The 26,532-nt window shown below is 37.2% G+C and overlaps 1 protein-coding gene across 1 annotated transcript; it reads right to left on the bottom strand.

The window, feature by feature from the left end:
* Window positions 1-6,884: 6,884 nt before the first annotated feature.
* Window positions 6,885-10,965, bottom strand: LOC145627887 (uncharacterized). Its single transcript, XM_081680230.1, has 4 exons — window positions 10,742-10,965; window positions 9,530-10,592; window positions 8,751-8,860; window positions 6,885-7,329 (listed from the first exon to the last, which is right to left on the bottom strand). Exons 1-4 carry the CDS (start codon window positions 10,963-10,965, stop codon window positions 6,885-6,887), a joined length of 1,842 nt encoding a protein of 613 aa, XP_081536356.1.
* Between the last annotated feature and the right edge of the window lie 15,567 nt (window positions 10,966-26,532).

Below are 26,532 nucleotides of genomic sequence, written 5' to 3'. Positions count from 1 at the left end.
CCTAAGCATGATTTCTATATCATAATATCAATTAAACCATTAAAGTACTTACTTGGATGTCTCGTACCTCTTTCTAATAACAAAATACACGCGTTAGTAACTTCAAGGAAAATAATAATTAACAATTAAATTAAATAATTGAAAGAGAGATTTGGGACCAAACCCTCAGAAATTAAACCTTTCACGTCTAGGGCGAAGGCAACTTCGAACTTGGCTAGGTGTTTCTAAGTCTTGCGAATGCAGAATTTTGTATTTGAGAAAAGGCTAGTTTAGAAAAGAGAGAGAAAGTAATCAAGAGAATCTTGACGAGAGTTGGTGAATCAAAACAGAGTTTTTAGGAAGCTATTTATAGAGAAAATCAGCCAAAAAGATAAAATAAAAAAAAACCAAAACAGAGTTCTGACGCGCAAAACCAGGTTAGCGCCATACGCTGACGTTAGCGCCAGGCGCCAAGCGTAGCGTTAGGCGCTACTGTTGGCGTTTGGCGCTGACTAAGTTTTTGACGCGTTCCCTTAAAATCAGATAGAAATTGCCGTACAGGAGGATAAAATCGTATTTTCCTCAAAAACGTTCTTTTATTCTGATTAAAACTCTAAAAAGTCAACAAAAGTCAATTTATCAATGCTAATTAAATTAGGAATGAAAAGAACCTTCTAGAAGAATCTAGAAGACTAAAACCATTCCTAATTGCATTAGGAATGATAAATACATATTAGGCCCTCCTATACATCAATTGGCCGCATATAAGGCTCAAACCAGGCCTAGTTCAGTAATTTGACCATAACATCCTCAATATTCATCAGAATTAGGCTTATAATATATCGTTGGAAAGCTCTTTTCAAACCCTATCCAACTACACTACTATTGGACCCATATCATGGACCAAAAAAATTGGATTGGTTGTTTTCTTAAAATAGGTTTTCAAAAACAGAGAGAAGAGATAAGAAATTAAAACTTTCCGCAACACTAAACTTTCCACACTTTTACTTCATTCGATTATGATTCGACGTGAAAGGTACTCATCACCGGGTTTGGTTTTGGGGAGACACAAATGGGTGTCTACAGCGCCCTAGCCACGGTCTAGCCACGGGCGCGAAGATTTTGGAGAGGTCGCTCCAGATTAGAGAGACTGCGGCCCCCCTGCTTCACCTGGAACAGGGTATTTTGCCGCGCCCTGAGCCGCAGGCGCAAGTGGCAATGCCGCAGGCGTGAGCTACAGTACCCGCGGGCGCGAGTTTTGCCCAAATTGCCCGCGGAGTTAGTTATGGGTTCCGTACCCATTTCTGCGCGCCAGCGGAGTCTTCTTGGTGAGGGCGCGGCCGATCAGTTTTTCTTCTTTGTCTATATATATTCTTGTAAAATTCTTTTAAAAGCCAACTTTTAGATAATATTTCATTTGCTTAGTTTTTAGAGAGAGAAACTAGAGAGAAGTTAGAGAGAAAGTAGAGATTGTATTTGGATTTGATTTGTAATTCAACATTGTTTCTTCAATCAAGTTTGGGATTCTTCTTCATATCAATCAAAATTTATAAAATTTCTTTCCTTTGAATTTACATCAATAGCAATTTACTTTTATGCTTGAATGTTTGGTTGGGATTTTGATTTTATTTTGAGAATTTGTTGATTGATTGTATTTCCTTTTGATCTAGTTTGAAATGAATGTGTTTGTGATTGAATTTGTTTTAGCTTTAGATTTCACCATGATTAGTGAGTAGATTAGTTGCTAGGGAGTAGAGGAAGCATGCTTGATTGATGATTATTGTTAGTTTATGATCCTTGATTGATTGATTGTTGCAATTAAATTGGTTGACATAGTTGTGCATGTGATTAATTAGACTAGGAGTAGTCAACCAATAAGATTAATCTAGATTGCATTACAAATTCCAATGACACGAACAATTGATTGGGGAATCGCCTTAATTGATAGAATTTGATTGTGATTCTCCTTGTTAATCATTCATACTGAACCCTAGTTTGGTTTATAGGAGGTAACCTTTGAATTCCTTTGATTGCAATTATTGTTTGTCCGTTGTAATGTTTGAAGTAATTAGGTGATCTATCATCTAGCATGATTGTTAAGCTTGCATGTGGAACCTATATCCCTAGTGTTTAGCAATTTGATTGAATTCTTGATTCTTGTTATCCTAGTTACCATACTCAACCATTGATAATTCTTCGATTTAGCTTAACATTAAACCGTAACATTGTTTCGATTCATTCTTTTGGGTTCAACCCATAGCTTGCCTCTATACTCGTATAAGGTTTGTTAAGCGTTTACAAATTTAGTTACGACCTAGTTCGAACCCTTGTCACACCCACCGGCCACCGTGTGGTGGTTAGCTGTCTTTTAAAGCAACCACTGCCGCAAGGGCAGCAGCGACTAGCAACACTGCTGTGGCTGCAAGCCATCGTGCCTGGCCAGCATTTGCTAGTTACAGTGGCTGATTGCTGTTAGCAGCCACTTTCGCACAAGGTAGCAGCAGCAGCTGCCCTAGCATGGTTGCGGCAGTGGTCGTGCAACACTTTCATGCTGTTGTCCAGCCACTCCGGACCACCTGCCCTCCCTCCCTCTTAGACTGACCCCTGTTGGCAGCCACCGTGGCTATGCCACCCAGCCATGGCTATCGGCCACCTTAAATAATTTTTTTTGTTATTGTTTTTAATTTAATTAAAATAACCTTTTATTGATATTAAATTAAATTAGTCCAAAATTTAAAATTAAATCTATATTCAATTTTAAAATTAGGGTTTATCATAAATTTGATCCAAATTTAATTATAACACTTAAAATTAAATTGATGATCATACACAAAACATTTTTATGCGTGAATCAATTCAATCAAAATTATGAAACATAAAACAATTCGAATTATTTCAAAAACAAACACAAAAATCAAAATTTAGGGCGTTTAATTTTCTAAAAATCCAAAAATTCTAGGTTTAAGGTTCGAAAAATTCGAGTATTATAGGGTAAAATTCAGTCCTTTTCATGGCTATTTTGAGCATAATTAAATCAAATTTAATCAATTCCAAGAGTTAAATCACATTTAATATAATAATTGAACCATAATTAAATTAATTTCTCCCTCTTAATTGATTATAAAATTATTAACATGGACTTCAAATAATCGTATTTATATCATCAAGCATGTTCAAGCAAGAGGCTAACTGATACCACTGTAGGAGTTAATAGGTACTAAAAGCGGGAAAAGGTTCGGCCGAACTCAAGGTAAGTTTGGTCGAACTTTTGGGTAGGTTCGGACGAACCTAGGGATGGTTCAGTCGAACTGTCCTGCTCCTGGTTCGGTCGAACCTTTGGAGTTCGACCACTGCAACAAAACTGACAAAATCGGGTTTGAAACTGCCATAATGGTTTGGTCGGACTTCCTTGGTTCGGCCGAACCACTTCAATTCTTCTTGTCTTCAAGTGTGATGATGGTTAGTCCCGAATGGTGACCTCCAAGAAGCTTGTCCTGACTTCGTGTCACGACACGTGGAACGTCTTCCACTAAGTTCCATGCACCCGCTTCAAACCCCTCCCCTTCAAAAGGAATTTCCCTCATTTCCGGATCATCATCACCAATATCATCTTCAAAAAGAAAAGGAGCAAGATCACCAACATTAAAGGTAGCATGAACTCCAAAGTCTCTCAGTAGTTTGAGTTTGTAAGCATTAGGTCCAACTCTCTCCACAACTTCAAAGGGGCCTTCGAATCTTGGCATGAGCTTGTTCTTTCTCTTAGCCGGGAATCTTTCCTTCCGAAAATGGAGCCACACAAGATCACCTACATTGAATTCCCTTGGCTTCTGGAATTTGTTTTCTCTTATGTAAGGAATATTTCAAGCATTATCCCAAACTTGAACCCCACTATGATCATACACTTAAGCAAGGTGGCGTCCAGAGGGAAGGAAGCTAGAGCAAAAGAGTCGCCAACAAGTTTTAGAAACTTGTAAACTGTTCACAGGGTGAAGGTCCAATACGTATGGAACCATGACTGGAAGTTCGGGGATGAAGGTACAAATCAAACATAAAGAGATTGAACTTGCCCTTAAAATAGGCCTTTACTTTATTCTTCTCGTATTCATGTGCGCGTTCTGACTAACATACAATCGATAGGTTAACCCTAAACCTGTTTAATCTGTGTTGGTTGAATATTAATGCACAAATTAATCTATTACTGGCGATCACTTGAATTATAATCAAATTAACCTAAAACAAGAATATTAATTATCTTATTAAGCGTGATTACAAGTACAAATTCCCATTAAACAGACATAAAAGGTGTGATCAAGAAATAACAATAAATATAAATATAAATATAATATCAAGCAACATAATAACAATAATCATCATAATAATAATAACAATCATGTTAAAAATAAGGCATAATAATAGCAAGATCCAAGGCATGATACTAACAAGATTAATAACAAACCCTAGCATGTCACTAAACATCAAAGATCAAAGCTTTAACCCTAATATGATACTAACATGATATCAGGGTAGAAATAGGAAGCATCATAGAAATCATAATTGATATTAGAAATATTAATTATTACCCTAAACATGATACTAGGAAGAAATAAAACATCCTAACCTGATACTAGGAATCAAAATAATCTAAACATGACTTTTATATCAAAAGATCAATAAAGCAATTAAATTACTTACTTTGATGCCTCGTACCTCTTTCTAATAACAAAATACACACGTTAGTAACTTCAAGGAAAATAATAAAATTAAAGAATTAAACTAAATAATTAAAATAGAGATTTGGGACCAAACCCTAAGAAATATCAAACCTTTCACGTCTAGGGCAAAGGCAACTTCGAACTTGGCTAGGTGTGTCAAGTGCTAATGTATGAGGAATTGTGTTTGTAAAAGGCTAGGCTAGAAAGAGGGAAAGAGAGAATAATCTTTTAGCTTAGACAGAGAGAGAAGAATTAGAGAATTCTGGTTATTGAAAAACGGAGGTCCAGGGACCTTATTTATAAGAAAATAGTCCGGAATCGATAGAAAAGAATCAGAGTTCAAAAAGGAATAAAACACCTCCCTGTCGCCAGCGACAAACCTGTCGTTTGGCGATGTAGAAGGTTTTTAACGCGCTTTCAACACGGAATCTATTTCTCGATAAAATTGAGTCGTAAAATCCGTGTTAAGGGTAAAATCGTATTTTCATATAAAACACTTCTTTTATTCCAAATAAAACTCATATCATAATTATCAATCCTAATCCTATTAGGATTTAAGAGAACCTTCTAAAAGATTCTAGAAGAATATAATCAATCCTAATAGCTTTGGGAATGATAATTAATAATAGGCCTCCTCTAGATCATTGGGCCAAATATAAGAACCAAACCGGGCCCAATTTAGTATTTTGGCCATAACTTCCTCATTATTCATCGGAATTGGGCTTATACAATATCAGGGGAAAGCTCTTTTCGAGCCCCATCCAACTACACCATTATTGGACCCTTGTCATGGACCAAACTGAACTAGACTAGCTATTTTCATAAAATAGAGCAGGTTTTCGAAAATAGAAAGAAAGATTTTTTATAAAAACAAACCACAACATTAAATTTTTCACACTTTCACTTCATTCGATAATGATTCAACGTGAAAAGTATTCATCACTGGTTTTGGTTTTGGGGAGTCACAATTGGGTGTCTACACCTTGCCTTGTAACTCTCATTTGCTTTCTCAATTCTCTTCTTAACATCTTCATGAAGCTTTTTCATCGTTTCAACTCTATCTTTTTCCTCAAAGCTCAACTCCTCTTGAGGGATACTAGGCAACAAGTCAAGTGGTAGGCGGGGATTATAACCATACACTACTTCAAATGGTGTTTTCCCGGTAACTATGCAATGAGAGCGGTTGTAAGCAAATTCAACTTGAGATAGCTTAAGATCCCAATCTTTCATGTGTTTGCTAATGATAGCTCGGAGAACGGTTGACATGGTATGATTAGTTACCTCGGTTTGGCCGTCGGTTTGAGGATGACTAGAGGTACTAAACAAGAGTTTGGTTCCCACTAACTTCCACAAAGTCTTCCAAAAGTAGCTCAAGAAATTAGGATCTCGGTCCGACACAATACTTTTTGGAATGCCATGAAGCTTCACCACTTCTCTAAAGAACAAGGTAGCCACATGAGAAGCGTCATTGGTCTTGTAACAAGGAATGAAGTGAGCCTTCTTGCTAAAACGATCAACCACAACAAACACGAAATCATTTTGCCTTTGAGTGCGAGGGATAGCAACCACAAAATCCATACTAAGATCATCCCAAGAGTGACTAGGGACCGGAAGAGGAGAGTAGAGTCCTTCACGAAATTGACTCTTAGCCTTGTGACAAGCCCCACAACGAGCTATCACATCTTGCACATCACTAAACATCTTGGGCCAATAAAAAAAGTTCTCTAAGAATGTCATATGTTTTTGCAACCCTAAAGTGTCCGGCTTGTCCTCCTTGATGAGCTTCTTTAACAAGCAACTGTCGATGAGAGCATTTCGGAACACAAAGCTTGTTTCCCTTGAAAAGGAAACCCTCTTGCACCATGAATGAGCCATCGACCCCTTCCTTACGCTTCTTCGTCAACCCACTAAAATCCTCATCATCGCTATACAACTCTTTAAGCAACTCAAATCCTAAAAACTTTGCATCAAGAATAGTGATCATACAATGCCTCCTAGAAAGAGCATCGGCGACAACATTGCTCTTCCCTTCCTTGTACTTAGAAGAGAAAGTGAATGATTGGAGGAATTTAACCCATTTGTCATGCCTTGCATTGATTTTATGAGAACCATTGATATGCTTGAGAGATTTATGATCGGAGTGTAGCACAAATGGTCTAGGCCTCAAGTAATGTGACCAATGATCAAGAGCCCTTACAATAGCATAGAACTCCTTTTCATAGTTACTATATCTCTCATTCTTGCTCCACCAAGCTTCTCACTAATATAAGCAACCGGTCTCCCTCCTTGCACAAGAACCACTCCGACTCCAACCCCACTAGCATCACATTCAACTTCAAAGGGTTGATCAAAATTCGGAAGAGCTATGATTGGAGCCTCACACAAATTCTTCTTGAGGGTCTCAAAATCCCTTCGAACCAATAGTTTCCACACAAAAGTACCCTTCTTCATGCATTCGGTCACCGGGGCCAAAATAATGCTAAAATTCTTCACAAACCTTTGATAGAAGGAAGCTACACCATGGAAACTCCTAACTTGAGTGAGAGTAGTAGGAGTAGGCCAAGGTTGAATGGCCTCCACTTTACTAGGGTCTATTAAAATCCCTACATTAGAAATCACATAACCAAGAAAAACAATACTATCCACCATAAAATTACACTTTTCCAACTTGGCAAAAAGCCGCCTACTTCTCAATGTTTCAAATACTTGCCTGACAAAGGGTAAAACTAGGTCGTCATCTAATTCTCCCTTGGTCAAACTAAATTTATAAACACTTAACAAACCTTATACAAGTATGCGATAAGTCAAGGGTCAAACCCAAAGGAATGAATAGGAACTACGCTATAGTCTATTTTCAAGGTAAATCGAAAGAATATCAATGGTTGAGGTTGGTAACTAGAATAACAAGAATCAATACAAATAAAAGAATTCAATAAATATGCTAAACACTAGGGATATAGGTTCCACATGCAAGCTCAACGATTATGCTAATTGATAGATCACTCAATTGATTCAAACATTGCAAGGGACAAACAATAGTTACAATCAAAGGAATTTAAAGGTTATTCCCTATAAACCAAACTAGGGTTCACTATGAATGGCTAACGAGGAGAATCACAATCAAATTTAATCAATTAAAGCAATTCTCAAATCAAGGGTTCATGTCATTGAAATTTGCAATGCAATCTAGATTAATATTATAGGTTGATCACTCCTAGTCTAATTAATCACATGCACAACTATGTCAACCAATTTATTTGCAACAAATCAATCAATGAATGATCATAACTAGCAAAAATCATTAATTAAGCATGCTTCCCCTCCTCCCTAGCAACTAATTTACTCACTAATCATGGTGAAATTGAAAGACAAAACATATTCAATCACAAACATATTCATTTCAAGCTAAATCAAAAGGAAAATTAATCAATCAACAAAATTCTCAAAACTAAATCAAAATACAAACCAAACATTCAAGCATTAAAGAAAATTGCAATTGAAGTAAATTCAAAGGAAATAAATCTCACAAACTTTCATTGACATGAAGAAGAAATCCAAACTTGATTGAAGAAGCAATGTTGTAATATAAATCAAATCCAAGAATTAAAATCTCTACTTTCTCTCTAACTTCTCTCTAGTTTCTCTCTCTAAAAACTAAGCAAATGAAATATTATCTAAAAGTTAGCCTTCTAAAGGATTTACAAGAGTATTTATAGACAAAGAAGAAAAACTTATCGGTCGCGCCCTCTCCAAGAAGATCCCGCGAGCGCGGAGAAATGGGTACGGAACCCATAACTAACTCCGCGGGCAATCTGGGTAAGACCTGCGCCCGCGGCGAAGACACCAGCGCACACGGCTCAGGGCGCGGCAGATGCCCTGTTCCAAGTGAAGAAAGGGGAGTCGCGGTCTCTTCAACTTGAGCGGTCTCTCCAGATTCTCCGCGCCCGCGGCTAGACCGTGGCGAGGGCGCAGAAAGTTCCTACCAAAAATCATCAAGTTGATGCACTTTACACGCTCCCGCGGCCCTCAAGACCCGCGCCCGCGGCAATGAATAGATACATAGCGCCCTCTCCGAGCCCTCTCCAAGCCCTCTCCAAGAGGCTTGAATCTCCTTTGCTTAACTCTTTTTGCTCCGCTTGATTCCTTTGAGAAGCTAACTCCTTAAGCACCTACAAAAGTAACCAAAGAGAGAAAATAGAAGACAAAAAGAGCAATATAAAAGAGAATCACGAAGAAAACCACATAAAGGAAAGTTAAACACAAAGAAAGAAGAAATAGAGAAACTAAAGGATAAAAGACCAAAATCATAAAAGAAAACCATGATAAATAAGGAGAAAACATCCTAAAATACTACCCTATGAATGCCATAAATGACACACATCATTGCCTCAAATTTTTAACATCATCAAGTTCACATTTTCTATAAACAAGTCCGTCATCAAAATAAACAACAACAAATTTACCAATGAAGGGGCGAAGTACCTCATTCATGAGCCTCATGAAAGTGCTAGGAGCATTAGAGAGCCCAAATGGCATAACTAGCCACTCATACAAGCCTTGCTTTGTCTTGAAAGCGATCTTCCACTCATCTCCTTCACGCATGCGAATTTGATGGTATCCTATCCTCAAGTCAATCTTCGAAAACACCTTAGAACCATGTAACTCATCAAGCATATCATCAAGTCGGGGAATAGGGAAGCGATACTTGATGGTGATGTTATTGATGGCCCTGCTATCCACACACATCCTCCATGTACCATCCTTTTTCGGAACCAAAAGAGCCGGAACCGAACAAGGGCTAAGGGATTCCCTCACAAATCCTCTTTCAATCAACTCACCAACTTGTCTTTGAAGATCTCTTGCTTCATCAGGGGTACACCTATAAGCCGGTCTATTAGGGAGTTGTGATCCAGGAATAAAATCGATTTGACCTCAGTTCCCCTAATAGGTGGCAAACCGGGTGGGAGATCATCGGGAAAAACATCATGGTAATCAACCAATACATCCTTTACAAGGGGGTGGATTGGGTTCTCTCGCTCACTCTCTTGTGTTTCCCTAAGAAGACAAATAAAGACAAGGTGTCCTTGATTTATCTCATTTCCCATCTCATTTTTCCCAATGAGAAGGTTCTCTTTGATGGTGTTTCCCGTACCCAAAGGTTCTTTGTGTTTGATGGTGGGGGATAAGTGGTTGAGTACAATCTTCCTCTTATCCATCATGAATGAATAAGTGTTATATCTTCCACCATGCATTACATCTCTATCAAATTGCCAAGATCTACTAAGAAATACATGACAATCATCCATAGGCAATACATCACAAATTACCTCATCCTTATATAGCTTGCCAATTGAGAAAGAAAGAAGAGTTTGTTTCGTTACCTTCACCTCATTGTGATTGTTAAGCCATTGAAGCTTGCAGGGAGTAGGATGATCAGTAGTTTCAAGATTGAGCTTGCTCGCCAATGTTGTTGAAGCCACATTAGTGCAAGAGCCACTATTAATGATAAGGTTGCAAACTCGATCCTTAATGGTGCAACAAGTTTGGAAGATGTTTTCCCTTTGCTCTTCCGCCAAAGGGGTAGAAATGGAGTGAAGTGCCCTCCTCACAACAAGGATTTGACCCTCATCAGCTTCAACTAGAACCTCATCCTCTTCATCATATATAGGGTCCTTAAAATCCCTCTTTTCATCTTCGTACTCATCATCATCCATTTCACAAATCATCATAGCTCTAATATTTGGACACTCATTAGCAAAATGTACATAACCTCTACACTTGTAGCAAGTCTTCCGATTGCTCATCTTGTTGTGATAATCTTTTCTAGAATAGTGCATGGGAGCCTTGCCTTTGTCATCCTTGGCAATGGGCTTGCTTGTCTCACCCTTTGGAGCAAAAGAACTTTGAAGGTAGGCTTAGTATACCCACTAGCACTTCTCACCTTCTCATACTTCTCAAACTTCAAAGCCTTTTGCACCACTTGATCAAAACTTCCATGGGCATGCACATCAACCTTTTTCCCAAGCTTTCTTTCAAGACCACCAATATACCTAGCAATCTTATGCTCCGGTGCTTCTTCAATTCCACTCATGATAGAAAGTTTCTCAAACTTCCTAGTATACTTCTCTACCGACATAGTTCCTTGCTTAAGAGAGTTCAATTTAAGATAAGCATCTTGCAAATAATCTTTAGGCACAAAGGCCTCGTTCATAGGTTTCTTCAATTTCTCCCAAGAAGTGATTTTTGATTTTCCATCTTTCCTCCTACGATTCATTAAGTTCTCATACCACAAAGAAGCATGTTTTTTGAGTTTAAGGATGGCCAATTTGAAACGTTTTTCATCATTATAACCCTTATATTCAAACACATTCTCCATATTTCTAACCCAATCAAGAAATTCATTAGGATCAAGATTAACTTCAAAGTCCGGAAATTCCAACTCGATATCTTGGTCACGGTTGTCCTCATGGTGTCGTTGGCGGTGTTCCCTTCTCCGATGAGGAGAGTGAGAGTCATCTTCTTCACTAGGGCTTCTCCTTCTTCTAGGACTTCTTCTATTCTACAAAACCTCAAGAAGTTTATCAAACTTCCTTTCTAGAGAATCCAATATAGAATGTTCATTGTAACTTTCATCATCTTCAAAATAGTATCTGTCACCCATGTTTCAAGATAGAAAGCTTGTATTTTTAAGAGAAATTTCAAATTTTTGTGGGAAAAGATGAGTTCTTTTGAAAGGGGGAAAGAGAAATTCAAAAGGTAGGATCTTTCTAGGCTAATAACCTAGGCTCTTGATACCAAATGATATGAAATAACCAACAAAACCCAAGAAAAATAGGGAGGAGAAATCAAGTAACAACAAGTTCAAACCAACAAAATAAGGCAAACCTATCTCAAAATCACAAAGATAATGAAATAGGGGGTCTTAATCAAAGCCAACACTAGGTAAAGCTAGGATTAAGGTGTAACCACAAAGATTACAAGGTAGCAATAACAAAGAAAGCAAGATAATAAAAAAGATTATGGTAGAGAGAGAGAAAGTCTCTTTGATTACAAAATCAAGCAAAGTTCAACATTAATTAAAATACAAAAATGTCTTAAAATAACTTAAATAATTCGCACAAGTTGACAGAAAAATGGGAAAAGGTTTGGGCAAACTATGGGTAAGTTCGGTCGAACTTGTGGGTAGGTTCGGCCGAACCAAGGGATGGTTCGGTCAAACTGTCCTGCTCCTGGTTCGGTCGAACCTTTGGAGTTCGACCACTGCTGCAAAACTGACAAAATCGGGTTTGAAACTACCTAAATGGTTCGGTCGGACTTCCTTGGTTCGGTCGAACCTCTTTAATTCTTCTTGTCTTCAAGTGTGGTGATGGTTTGTCCCAAAGGGTGACCTCCAAGGAGCTTGGCCCGACTTCGTGTCACGACACGTGGCACGTCTTCCACTTCTTCCACTAAGTTCCATGCACCCGCGTCAATATTCATAATCACCTAAACCAAGATCACATGCATAACACACAAGACACATAATCATACCTTTGAAGAGTGATCTGTACGTACCTATTCAATTGGCAAATTAGGGAGAGAATAGAGCCCCAAGCGTTGTTCCTCTACTTTGTCCACGGGATTCGAACAAGTCGTCCACCAATACACGATTGGTCGAGTAAAAGGGAAAAACCACGATCACCACCTTCAACGGACAACCGACCACCACACGAACCACCATTGGCGCTGAGGAGGTGGAGAGATCCGTGAGAAAGAGAGAGAAAGAATATGAGAGGGGTTAGTTTCGTGTTTGCTAACTAGGGTTTGATCTTACCTATTACTGGATTGTCTGTCCAAAACCTAGGCACCTAGTCTATATATAATACTGTTATAATTAGACTAGGTTACGAAGCCCAATTCCCTCCATAACTCTCTACATGGTCGGCCACCTAGAGTGATGAGGCCTATCATGGGCCTCGTCCTTTAATGATCAATCTAGGCCCTTTGTGTTACCTTATAAGATCCGTCCAATGAGGCTTTGGCCTATTTTACTAGACCAAATATCGTTAGTACCTCTAGCTATGATATAACGACAACCCAAATGAACAAACTTAATTATCTCCATTGTTAGATCCATTTATATATCTAGTAATTACATATGATGAAGACATAAAACCTTCACCTTGAGGGTCGAGTCAACTCCGGTGGAGGGAGATAGTTTTAAAACCTTTTGAGAGAGTATGCATAGTTGAGACGTCGGGATTACCTTCTCAAAGTTTTTCATTTATTTATCTTTTTCCGGATCCTTTAAAGAATGATCATGAGAAGCTAGCTCAAAGGTTGATTTGAAGCTAGTGGAGGAATGTAACCTGATTAGTTAGAAAGAGGGTGAATTGAGTCCTCAATAGTTCTCTATGCTTAGAATATTTTATGTTTCAATCAACCATTCACATCTTGGAAGGTGGTTACATTTGTCAATTTAGAAAGGTTTGCATTCATTGATGCTTGTTCTTATCTCTTGTCCAAATATGAACTTGTATTTTTCTTTTTCTTTTCCTTTTTATTGCCTTGACTTGGATTTTTTGAAGAGTTGTGGATTAAACTCTTCGGAAACCCTCACAAGAGCTTACTCGTCCTCATAGGCGACTTTGGGGTTTAAAGGGCTTGTCTTTAGTTGCTAAAATTGACCGTGATTACTACAAAAATTAGTTAGTGTACATTCTTATCTTCTTTAATGTGTTAGTCTTGCTTGAATAAAAATCTTTATATTTCTCTCTTTTCTTTTTGCCTTGCTCGAGGACGAGCAAGAGTTAAGCTTCGGGGAATTTGATAAGAGTCATTTATGACACATTTTAGGGTAGTTTTCTCCCGTTGTTTTAGATTTATATTGGTAATTCTTGGTTATTAGTATTCCTTTTAGTCTTGTTTTGGTTAATATTGTCTTAGTTTATGTATTTAGGCCTTAGTTGTGTAAAATATGCTTTTTGCTCGGTTTCTAGCTTTATTTGCGTGCTTTTCTATGAGATCTTTCATTCTTTTCTCTATTAGTCTATTTATCAAGGTAGTTAGCACATTCTTTGATGTTGATGTCCCGAGAGAAGGCCGAAAATTTAACTAGAAAAAGTTTTGCAGCAAAGAAGAGTGACGAAGCAAGCACAAGTATCTCTTAATCTCCCAAAGAAGGCAGCAAGCACCGCAAAAGTAGCAGCACCGCAGCAACAAGAGCAGCGCATCCAACAGTGCAACAGCCCAACCTGCCAAGGGCGTGGACAGGCGTGCTTCCATCCTTGTCCAACTTCTTGGGGAAGGCTGGGAGATACCCTGCCGCGTGCGCGGTTTTCAGGATCTTCTTCGCGTTTTAGTTCCCGAATTTTCTTTTTTTTTTCTCTTCTTGTATATATATAGGACGAACTTCTTTAGACTGGATTCATCCAAATTATTCAAGTTTTTATATTTTCTCTCTCCTGTAATTAGGATTAGGGTTAGCTTAGGATTTTCTCTATCTAGTTAAGGATTAGTTTTAGAGAAAGAAAGCTTGGATTTCAATGGAGATTTGAGAACTTGAAGAAGAAACTTTGTGTATTCTCTTCTCAATTATTCAATGAGCTTTTCTAACTTTCTCTCACCTTATATCTTTCATTAGTTCTTGTTTATGGCATAATTCCTTGTTGATTAGAGTAGATAATTAGATTAGTTATTATAGGGAATATTTCAAGCATTACCCCTAGCTTGAACCCCACTGTGATCATACACTAAAGTACGGTGGCGTCCAAAGGGAAGGAATCTAGAGCAAAATAATCGCCAACAAGTTTTAGGAACTTGTAAACCGTTTACGAGGTGAAGGTTACACCCCTTAACGATCCAGGAGATCATCAACTCCAATAGGTCTGGAACCATGACTGGTAGTTCGGGGATGAAGGTACAAATCCAACCTAAAAGAGATTAAACCTGCCCTAATAATAGGCCTCTACTTTATTCTGATCGTATTCATGTGCGCTTTCTGACTAACATGCAATCAATAGGTTAACCCTAAACCTGTTTATCCTATGTTGGTTGAATATTAATGCACAAATAAATCTATTATTGGCGATCACTTAAATTATAATCAAATTAACCCTAAACAAGATTATTAATTATCTTATTAAGCGTGATTACAAGTACCAATTCCCTTTAAACATGTATAAAATATGTGATCAAGAAATAACTATAAAATAAATATCAAGCAACATAATAATAATCAATTATATATAAGTTATCCGTCAGTTAACAAATAACATTAAATAATTCGTAAATTAACAAATTACGTGAAACAATTCGTAAATTAACAAATTACGTGAAACAATTCGCTAATTAACAAATTACGTTAAATTATATAATTCGACACAACAATAATCATAATCATAATCATAATTATCATAATCATGTTAAATCATAATATTAATAGCAAGATCCTAGGCATGATACTAACAAGATTAACAAAAAAACCCTAGCATGTCACTAAACATTAAAAATCAAAGCTTTAACCCTAACATGATACTAACATGAATATTAGGAAAGAAAATAGGAAGCATCGTAGGAATCACAATTGATATAAGCAAATCACCCTAAATATCATACTAAATAAAACATCCTAACATGATACTATGAAGCAATAAAACAACCTATGCATGATTTCTATATCATAATATCAATAAAACAATTAAAGTACTTACTTTGATGCCTCGTATATCTTTCTAATAACAAAATACACGCGTTAGTAACTTCAAGGAAAATATAAAATCAAAGAATTAAATTAAATAATTGAAAGAGAGATTTGGGACCAAACCCTCATTAATTAAAACCTTTCACGTCTAGGGCGAAGGCAAGTTCGAATAACGCTAGGTGCTTCTAAGTCTTGTGAATGCGGAATTTTGTATGCAAGAGGGTTGGTTTAGAAAAGAGAGAGAGAATAAGTTTTAGCTTAGAGAGAGAAAAGAATTAGAAAACTAGAGAGTTGATAGTTGTTGATGGAAATTGATTATTGTTGAGAATTGATGATTGAAAACAGAATTTTAAGAGACTATTTATAGAGAAAATCAGTCGGATGGATAAAAAAAACGAATCAAAGTTTCGACGAGAATAAAACTCGATTAGCGCCAGACGCTGGTCATTAGCGCCAGGCGCCAAGCCTTAGCGCCAGGCGCTAATGCTTGTCGTCATACGCTAATAATCAGTTTCACGTGTTTTTGTTTTTATCATATCTTTTGATACAGAAGTCTAAATAAGACATATAATATGTCGTTGGAAAGATCTTGATGTCTAATTTCCAACCCAATTGGAATCAGATTAAAATAATTTGTATATAAAAAGATATGGCCGAAATAGTTAAAGGGTGTCAGTTTTGGATAGAGTTTCATATCTCATTCATATCTTTTTCGTTATAACTCGGATTTAATATTATAATATATCATTGGAAAGATAATTTCAAGATCTATCCAACCATATAAAATTTGGATAAAGATTATCAGGCACAAAAATAAAATCTGAATATATTCCACTTCGTACAAAACAAGGATTCTGAAAAGGAGTAGTTTTATTCAACTTCTAACTCTTTAAAACATAATTATCAATCCTAACTCCATTAGGATTTAAGAGAACCTTCTAGAATATTATAGAAGACTATAATCAATCCTAATAGCTTTAGGAATGATAATTAATGATAGGCCATCCTCTAGATCATTGGACCGCATATAAAAACCAAATCGGGCTCAGTTTAGTATTTTGGTTATAACTTCCTCATTATTCATCGGAATTGGGCTTATAATATATCGTTGGAAAGGTCTTTTCAAGCCCTATCCAACTACACCATTATTGGACCCTTATCATGGACCAAACTAAACTAGAATGCACATTTTTCATAAATAAGGTAAGAAAAGAAATATTTTCAAAAATAGAAAGAAGAGATATTTTAATAAAAACATCCTCATCACTAGACTCTTCACACTTTCGCTTTGTTCAATAATCAAATAAAGTGAAAGGTATTTATCACTGGGTTTGGTTTTGGGGAGACACATTTGGGTGTCTACAGTTATTTGATTCTTGCTTTAACTCTTGTTTTAGCTTGTTTTCCATTTTTTTTAATCATGTTTGCTTAGATTTTGCTCTAGGGATATGAATGAAGGGGATATTGATGTTTTTAATTGATTGATTGTGTTTGAATTGTGATTGAGGTTTGATTGTGAACATGGATAATGACTTTATTTCTAAGGGTCTTTCTCGCTAATTGCCCCTATGATTTTTTTCCATGCTCTTAATTAATTGTGCGAGAGTGAGTTAATTGAGGGTTTAATTTCATCCATGTTTAGGCTAGTTTAATTGCACGAGAATGAATTAATCTAGTCGAGTTAATTAGCATGTTTGATTGTGCTAAAGTGAATTAAGGCCCTGTTCACTTCACCTTAACAAAAATAATATTCAGTAAAATTATTTTTAGTTCAGTAAAAATAATTTCAGTTCAGCAAAAATAATTTCAATTCCGTAAAAATAATTTCAGTTTAGTAAAATTCAATAAATGTCAAGTAGAAATATAATAGATATTCAGTAAAAATAATTTCAATTTAGCAAAAATAATTTCAGTTTAGTAAAAATAATTTCAGTTCAGTAAAAATAATGTAAGTTTGGCAAAAATAATTTCAGTTCAGTAAAAATAATTTTAATTTAGCAAAAATAAGGTGAAGTGAATGGGGTCTAAATGTAATTATTTCTCCCAATTAAGCCCTTGATCATTTATTCACATTTAGCTGGTTAAATTCATTAATATGCCTCGATCCTCCTATCCCTGGTGCTTTTATCGTTTGATTTTATTTGTCTTGTGGTACTTAATTTTCTTTCTCATCTTCACACGCGCCCTAGTTGTTTAATCGACTTAAATCATTGACCCTTAGTCCTTGTGGTTCGATCCTTTGCTTTCCTTATACTTGTATAAGGATAGTAAAGTGTTTAAAAATATTGTTTGATTCGGAGGAGATAGTTCGTGACCTATACTCCTACCTATTATCACTTCAAAGTAACCTTAGGAACACATCTGGTCTTCTGCTTCCCTTTACGGGCCTAAGCAAAATGACCAAGCTTTTTGTAGGAAGTACATACAAACCACATGACTCCATTCATACTTCAAATCCAACATAACCTTGTCATCCTTCTCATTCAAAAAATTCACATTGTCTGGAAGAGATTGGTCCACTCTTATCAAAAAGAACTCTAGCATACTGCAGTTTCTGTCTTTCTATAGTGGCGTATCCATTTTAACCTAGTTTCCAATCGAACCCACAATTTTCTTCAAGGATTCCCCCCCCCCAATACTTCAGATTTGAGTTCCTGATTTGAAGCTAAATTTGAATTATTTTAATTAAATTCCTCCTGGGATATTGTCAAATCAAGATCCCATGCCTTAATAAAGATGGGTTTGTATTCAAAGCACACTTTGGGTCAATTTATCTCTTTATCTCTGTTTTCCATAGTTAGGAATCGGACAATGAAAATTCCCTTATCCTTTAAACACACCTTATCAACCCCCAAATTCCTCCAAATTCTTCTGAAAAATCCCTTCATTACGATAATGGGAGGATTTGCCCGACAAAGATAGCATGCAACAACAAAATTTTAAAAATTGATTTCTTCATAAATATCATCCAAATCAGTTTTAATGTAATCAACATTCGAATTAAGGTGTACATTATCAGCAATTTTTAGATTGTTCATCATTCATCTCAATTAAAGCATCAAAATTTTCTAGTAAATTTTTAGAAGTAGAATCAACACGAAAAATAGAGGGTTGGAAATCTGGGTTACCTTGCTGAAAGTGCAGCTGGTACTCAAGAAGGGGGGGGGTTGAATTGAGTACAGGGCAGTGTTAAGAATTATTGGATTTTCTTCTCTATTTATGTAGGGGGACCAGGTGATGAACTGGTCCTGCAGCGGAAACAGAAAATTCAATAAATAATCAACACAAAGATTTAACGAGGTTCAGCTCAACTCTGAGCCTACGTCCTCCACTACCCTAATTACTTTTATTAATCAACTCTGAAAAACAAAAGCAATTACAAATGATCACACTCGTGATCCCCACACCTAACTCTAGGTGTCACTTCGCACTTGAACTCACAAGCACTTGCACTCACACTCGTAAATGCTACCCAATCACTAACCTCTTAGTGATTCAATACAAACCCTTTGTTTCCCTCTAAATGCTTCCTACTCAAAGCTTACAAGAGATAATTACAAAACAATCCTTACTGTGTGCATAAATAGTTTGTAAGAGATGAACTAACTATTTCCCTTAGAGTGTATTTCGAGCTTTCAAAGATAGAGAAGTTTTTCAGAAAAGCTCACTCGAAATTCTGATCGAGTTTATGCTTTTATAAGGTTGGGAGATGAATTCTTTCGTGATCTTTTCAGATCATAACTTAGGTAAATAGAATATCTTTTATTTTGTAAATAAGAGATATTCTAAGATATTATTCTACTTTCCATAAATGGGTAGAATAATATATTCTAAGTTATATGCGAAATAATTCATCTCCAACTCTGCATAAACTGAATCAATTAGTTTAGTAAATATTCTCTAAGGATAGGAAATATATATTCCAGAAAATATTTACTGAACTAATGTCCAGGTTCATGAAACAAGCTACGAAGCAGCTGTTTCCCAACCTGTTAGTGTCCTAGAGATCAGGTCAACTTTTCCTGATCTCTACAACACTAAATATTCTAAGTAAGGGATACAGATAGCTCACGTACAAACATCCATGCACACTTAACATTATAAAGACTACAAAGATCAACTATCCTAATCTGAGAGACTTCATAATCTTCAAGTCTTGACGGCCTTCCTTGATAGAACATTCTGATACAGATTTCTTGAATGCTTTGATTCAAAAGAACTTCATATTGCCTCAAGTACTTGGGATAGCTGTTCCTGTTCAAAATGTCAGTTGATATAATATAAAACCAACAAGAACCAGCTAGTCAGCTGTTTGTCATCACTCAAAACCTTAAGTGACTCAACAAATTCCCCCTTTTTGATGATGACAAACACTTTGAAGTTTCCTGCACCTGCACGTTAGTGAGAAACAGCAAAGTAAAGAAAGTTCTAATCTACACTTAAGAAGACAAGACTTTCTACTAGACTTTCTACACAGGGGATATCTTGTGTAAAAGACTTATGACACTGATGACTGACCAGGATAGCCATCTTCATTTAAAAGAAACAACTTGTTTTTGGATTTTTGGAAAAAGACACTGAAACAGTTAGTTAATCTAACTGTTCTCTCTATTTTAACTTGTTTTTGTGATTATCTGACTCAAGGAAATAAAAGACTCAATCTAATTGTCTAACAAGGCCTTTTCAGAAACTTCAACCTGCTTTTCCCCCTTTTGGCATCATTAAAAAGCATTCAAAAAATAGAATTGCACACCAAAATATCGCAAGTAAGCCAAAAATCAGTAGTTTCAACCACTGATCAATCTCAATGCTGTAGGGTAGCACAAACAGGTTATTCAATCACATGAAACAGAAAAAGCTTAAAACTGTTCAGGATTACACACCAGAAGGTTAGAAACATAATAGAAACCACACTGCATGAAAAACAGTCTAGCAGTGTGGGGGAACAGCAAATATTATGGCAGTTAATGGAAGGGGAGGGGGAGACTGAAGTGATCATTCATCATCATCTTCATCCTCTTCTTCATCCTCTGGGTTGATCTCCTCCTCGAAGTCAGAACCTTCCTCAGCTGTCTTTTCTTCTTCCTTCTTCTCCTTTTCCTCTGTCTCTTCTTCTTCTTCCTCATCAGATTCATTTTCCTCTTCTTCAGAACCTTCTCCTTTTTCAGCATCAGGACCCTTCTCACTGGAGGATTCCTCATCATCCGTCTCAATGATCCTACAGTGTGTAGAGTCAAACTGCATCCCAGACTCTGGGGGCAACAGGTGATCAATCACCCTGCAAATAGTGAGGAATTTCCTGTTGTTCATAAGCTTATCAAGCTTCCTTTCTTCTTCAGCCTGCACTAGACTGGCAGCCAACTTTATGATCCTCTCATCCTGCCTTTCCAACTTGGCAAGAAGCATTGCCACATCCTCAGGAGTGATTTCCTCCTGGTTCCCTGCATCCCTTGGGCTACTTTCTTGACCTACAAAAGTCAGCCTCTTTCCAGAGTAGTCAATCTTCTTCTGAGTGAGTATTTTCTTGGAGAACAACTGAAGACTCACCACCTCACCAGAAAAAGAAAACTTGGGATTCTGCTCCTTGATGATTTTGCAGATAAAAGAACCATAAGGCAGGGAGTTGTGGGATGAAGCATGGCAGTACAACATGTGCTCCATCATTAGAGCAGGCAGATTAACCTTAACCTTTTTCAGGATCAGATAGATCAGGACCATGTCCATGATCCTAACAGTACCTCTGCCTTGACCCTTGGGCAGAAAGACCTTCAAACACATGGAGTGCAGAACCAACATAATTGCCTCCCTAAAGTCACTAGGGGAACCAGCTTCTTCCTTCTTTCCAAACAAAAACTGAGTAACCTCCTCAGGTGTTACTCCTCCCATTAGGGGCCACCCATCACTGCTATATCTACCAAAACCATCTCTAGGTATACCCAGCAACTCAGATAAAACAGACTCAGAAACATGTACAATACTACCAGAAACAGTTGATGCCACAGACATATCAATGTTTTGCTTTAGATTAACAAAGAACTGACGAACAGGACCAACAAAAGCATCATTTAAATCATTAAACAGAGACATCCATCCTTGGAACTCAAGAAGTTCCTTAACTTGACTCAAAGCAGGAATATCAAAATATTCATTCTCAACACCACAACCAGATAACACAGTCCTAGAACTTAAAGAAGTTGCACCAGTACTGGGGTTAACAGGTTGTTTACCTTTAGCAGCCTTGGAGATACGGGAAACAGATGATGTTGCTTTCCTTTTCTCTCCTCTCTTAGGCTCAGATGGTGTAGTCTCCTTCTCTTCTGAGCCCTTAATGACCTTTGAAGCAGCCCTAGTCTGCCTTTTCCTTACAGAGCCAGTAGTGGTACCAGCAACCACCTTGGTCACCACTACATCTAGATCCTCCTCCATCTTCTTGTCCTCCTTCTCCTCATCCAATCCTTCATCAGCCACTTCCTCTAACTGTTTTTCAAGTTTCTTGGCTATCTTTTTAACAGGTTCCCCCTCAGAAGGTGATTTGGGGTTTGAAGAAACGGTTTCAGTTATTTGAGTGAGGGTTTCGATGGATTTCTCTTTTGGGGCCTTTTTGGATTTGGATTTTTGTGGAGAAGGGTTTAAAGTTTTAGTCTTTGATGGTGAAGCAGGTTTTTCCTTCAAGACATTCTCTTTTGAAGGAGTTTGTCTCAAGGGAACGGCCTTGATGGGTTCAGTTTCAGAGGGGTTGATTTCTGGTGTTGCTTGTGAAGGAGTCTGCTCAGAGACGTTCATAAGAACATCCTTGATTGTTTCTTGAGATTTTGACGAGGGGGAACTAGCCAAACTTGCTTTGGAACCTCCTTTCCTTCCTCCTTTCCTTCCAGTTCCAGCCTTTCTCACCATTGTTGCTTGTCTAAGCTTTGAAGAATTGATCTTGTGTAGAGAGAGAAGTTGAGAATTTTTGATGAATGATGAATAATCACGGAGCAAGGAAAGGGAAGCAAATATATAGCAAGAGGAATTATAGAGACAATCAGAAATAAAATCAGAGGATCAGAAGATATTTGGAAGTTATTTTAATTTGGAAATAACTTCCATAAATGAACAACTGCCCATAATTGCAACTGTCAGAACAAATTGCCGTTGGAGGAAAATAACTGCCATATTTTAAAGATTTTAAAATCAAATAAGAATATAAAAAATATTTTCTCACGGTTTAATTTGAAATTAATTTCAAAATTAATCCGTTTGTATTTGCTGCTGTTTCCTCTGCTGGTAGGGTTACTGAAACAGTTGCTTATCTGTTCAATATGGCCTTCAATCCTGAAAGTGATTAGCTGCAATATTGCTCACATAGAGATAAGCAATTAACATTGAGATAATAGACAGATTGCAAAGGTATGATGCACGCACACATTTAAAGAATACTTAATTAGCCAATCATTGGGGAAAAACAGCTGAGAGAGGTCTCTTAGTTTGACCTAGTCAGACCTAACATGACTCTAAACTTGCAGAAAGACTCTTTACCCAATGGCTTAGTGAAGATATCTGCAATTTGTTCTTCACTGTTGCAAAAACTCAGCTCTACAAGACCTTTCTCAACATTATCTCTTAGGAAATGATGTCTTATCTCAATATGCTTTGTCCTGGAATGCTGCACAAGATTCTTAGAAATGTTAATAGCACTTGTATTATCACATAAAATAGGTACATTTTCATAGAAAATACCAAAATCTTTCAACTGGTTCCTTATCCACAACAGCTGGGAGCAGCAAGCTGCAGCAGCTATGTATTCAGATTCTGCTGTGGATAAAGCAACAGAATTTTGTTTCTTTGATCCCCATGAAATCAAGCAGGGACCTAAGAAATGTGCCATACCAGATGTGCTCTTTCTGTCTACTAGGAATCCAGCATAATCTGCATCTGTGTATCCTAATAGTTCAATTGAACCACCTTTGGGGTACCACAAGTACAGATCATCTGTTCCTACTAAGTATCTAAATATTCTCTTGACAGCCTTTAGGTGAGATTCTTTGGGATTGCTTTGAAAACGTGCACACAATCCCACAGAAAACACTATATCTGGCCTACTAGCTGTCAAGTAGAGAAGAGAACCAATCATACCTCTAAACAGTGTAGCTTCCACACTCTCTCCTTTATCATCACTGTCTAGCTTTGCATTTGTAGGTATTGGAGTTGCATATGATTTACTGTCTTGCAATCCATACTTCTTGATTAGTTCCTTTAGATACTTCTGTTGATGTATCATGATCCCATCAACTGTTTGCTTGATCTGCAATCCTAGGAAGAATCCTAGTTCTCCCATCATGCTCATCTCAAATTCACTTTGCATCAGATCTGCAAACTCACTACACAAAATTTGATTAGTAGCACCAAATATTATATCATCTACATATATCTGTACTACAATCAAATCAAAATTCCTGGTTTTGATAAAGAGGGTCTTATCAACCGTTCCTCTTCTATAGTCATGTTCCATCAGAAAGTTGGACAACCTTTCATACCAAGCTCTAGGAGCTTGTTTAAGACCATAGAGCGCCTTGTCCAGCTTATATACATGATTTGGGAATTGACTATCAGCAAAGCCAGGGGGCTGCTCAACATATACTTCTTCTTTCAAATAACCATTAAGAAATGCTGTCTTAACATCCATTTGAAAGAGCTTAATGTTCTTATGAGCAGCAAAGGCAATCAAGATCCTTATTGCCTCAAGTCTAGCTACTGGGGCAAAGGTTTCATCATAATCAATGCCTTCTTGCTGATTATAACCTTGCACGACCAGTCTAGCTTTGTTTCTGACTATAGTACCCAGATCATCTAATTTGTTTCTGAAGACCCACCTGGTACCTATGACTGACCTGTTCTCAGGTCTTGGCTCAAGATGCCACACTTTATTTCTTTCAAATTGATTTAATTCATCTTGCATAGCCAAAACCCAATCAGGATCTTTTAAAGCCATCTTGTAGCCAGTTGGTTCTATATTAGATAAAAATGAGAAAAATGCACAAAAGTTTTCATAAACTGCTCTCCTAGTCTGAATGCCTTTACTGATATCACTCAGAATTTGTTCAGTAGGATGAGAAGATTTATATTTAAAAATGCTAGATCTAGGTGCATTCTCATTTAATCCATCAGAACCATCATGCATCCCTGGTTCATTTGTGCCATCGAATTGGTTTTGCACAGATGGACCAGTATGCTGAGATGTTCCCCCTACCTCCCTTACCTGGGTGGAAAACTTGTCCTGAAAGTTTTCTGTTCCCCCTGAGGTGTTGCTTTCTCCATTTACTTGGGGGCCTTCATCTCCATCCTCATGAGTATCCACTTGTTGAGGATCTCCTTCATTGTGACCAAGTCCTTCACCAGCAGCATCTGGTGAACCAGTATGTGAACCTGGTTTTTCTAAGGAAACATCAGTTGATTCTCCTGTAAAATACAAAAGTCCTATCTCATCTAAGTCATCAACCTGCACATTCTCACAACACATATTAAATTCATCAAAGACTACATGAACACTTTCTTCAACACACAAAGTTTTCTTATTGAATACTTTATATGCCTTACTGTGAGAAGAATAACCAAGGAAAACAGCTTCATCACTTCTTGGATCAAATTTATCCAAGCTATTCTTACCATTATTATGCACATAACACTTACAACCAAAGGTTCTGAAGTATGCTATGTTTGGTTTCCTTCCTCTAAGAAGTTCGTATGGAGTCTTCTTCATTTGAGGCCTTAACATCAACCTATTTAACATGTGACAAGCTGTATTTACAGCTTCTGCCCAAAAAGACTTGGGGAGACAACTCTCAATGAGCATTGTTCTTGCCATTTCTTCCAAAGTCCTGTTCTTCCTCTCAACTACTCCATTTTGTTGAGGAGTTCTTGGGGCAGAGAAATTGTGAGAAACTCCATGTTCCCTGCAGAACTCTATGAAGCTAGAGTTATCAAACTCTGATCCATGATCAGATCTTATGGCACCCAGTTGATGATTGATCTTGTTCTGAACCTGCTTTACTAATACAATAAACTCATCAAAAGTTTCATCTTTAGAAGACAGAAATAGAGTCCATGTGTATCTGGAATAATCATCAACAATGACACACACATATCTAGAACCATTTCTACTTTGGACTCTCATGGGTCCACATAAATCAATATGAATAAGTTCTAGAGGTCTGCTGGTACTGATAGTTTTCTTTGGCTTAAAAAAGGATTTGACCTGTTTCCCTTTAGCACATTCTTCACAAACTCTATCTGCTTCAAACTTGATGTTAGGCAGGCCTATCACCAATTCTTGAGACCTGAGTTTGTTAAGAAGTCTAAAGCTGACATGTCCCATCCTTTTATGCCAAAGCCACTGGTCCCTATCAGAAACAGCACTCAAACAGATGGACTTGTTCTCAGGGATTTGGTTTAAATAAGTAATGTAAACGTTTTCATGTCTGAATCCCTGGCAGACAAGTTCATTTGTTTGCAAATTCACTATGTGACAAAGGTTGTCTTTGAACTCAACTTTATTACCTTTATCACATAATTGTGAAATACTCAAGAGATTATGTTGTAAACCATCAACATAATATACATCACTAATAGCATGGGAAAGTGACTTACCAACCTTACCAATTCCAAGAATGGTACCTTTGCTGTTATCACCAAAAGTCACCTTTCCCCCTTCATGAGCTGTAAGTGAGAGAAACTGTTTCCTATCCCCTGACATGTGTCTTGAGCAGCCACTGTCCAAATACCAGTAGGTATTGTCTCTCACTTCAGCCTGCACAGGAAAAATTTAAACATTAGCTTTAGGAACCCAAATCTTTTTGGGTCCCTTTCCAACAACAGATTCAAGCACGTCTTTTCTAACCCAAATCTGTTTAACATTTTTCTCATTTTTATCCAATCTACTTTTCCTGTCTTTACACTCATATTTCTTATGGCCATTCTTGCCACAATGATAGCACACATGCATGTCTTTTGCTAAGACATACTTACCTTTCTTATACTTCTGTAACCATGTAGTATCTCTGGGAGACCAGTTCCTCCTGTTCCCCTTCCCAGTATAACCAAGTCCCCTTCTACCACTGTTTCCAGCAGTTAAGGTTAACTGGTTCAATGAGTTCTGGGATTGGAGGACTTTATCCATTCTCT

This window comes from Chenopodium album, chromosome 4, assembly GCF_948465745.1.
Source record: "Chenopodium album chromosome 4, dcCheAlbu1.1, whole genome shotgun sequence".
NCBI lineage: Eukaryota > Viridiplantae > Streptophyta > Magnoliopsida > Caryophyllales > Amaranthaceae > Chenopodium > Chenopodium album.
The sequence above is the reverse complement of the archived record's forward strand: the minus strand, read 5'-3'. Positions and strand labels throughout refer to the sequence as shown.

Excerpts from the sequence above, each read along its gene's own strand:
- LOC145627887 (XM_081680230.1), bottom strand. The coding sequence starts at position 10,965 with ATGAATCGTAGGAGGAAAGATGGAAAATCAAAAATCACTTCTTGGGAG. Across the intron at positions 10,593-10,741 it reads CCGGAGCATAAGATTGCTAG|TTCTTTTGCTCCAAAGGGTG; the intron begins GTATATTGGTGG and ends CTACCTTCAAAG. Across the intron at positions 8,861-9,529 it reads AGATCTTCAAAGACAAGTTG|GTGCTTAAGGAGTTAGCTTC; the intron begins GTGAGTTGATTG and ends TTACTTTTGTAG.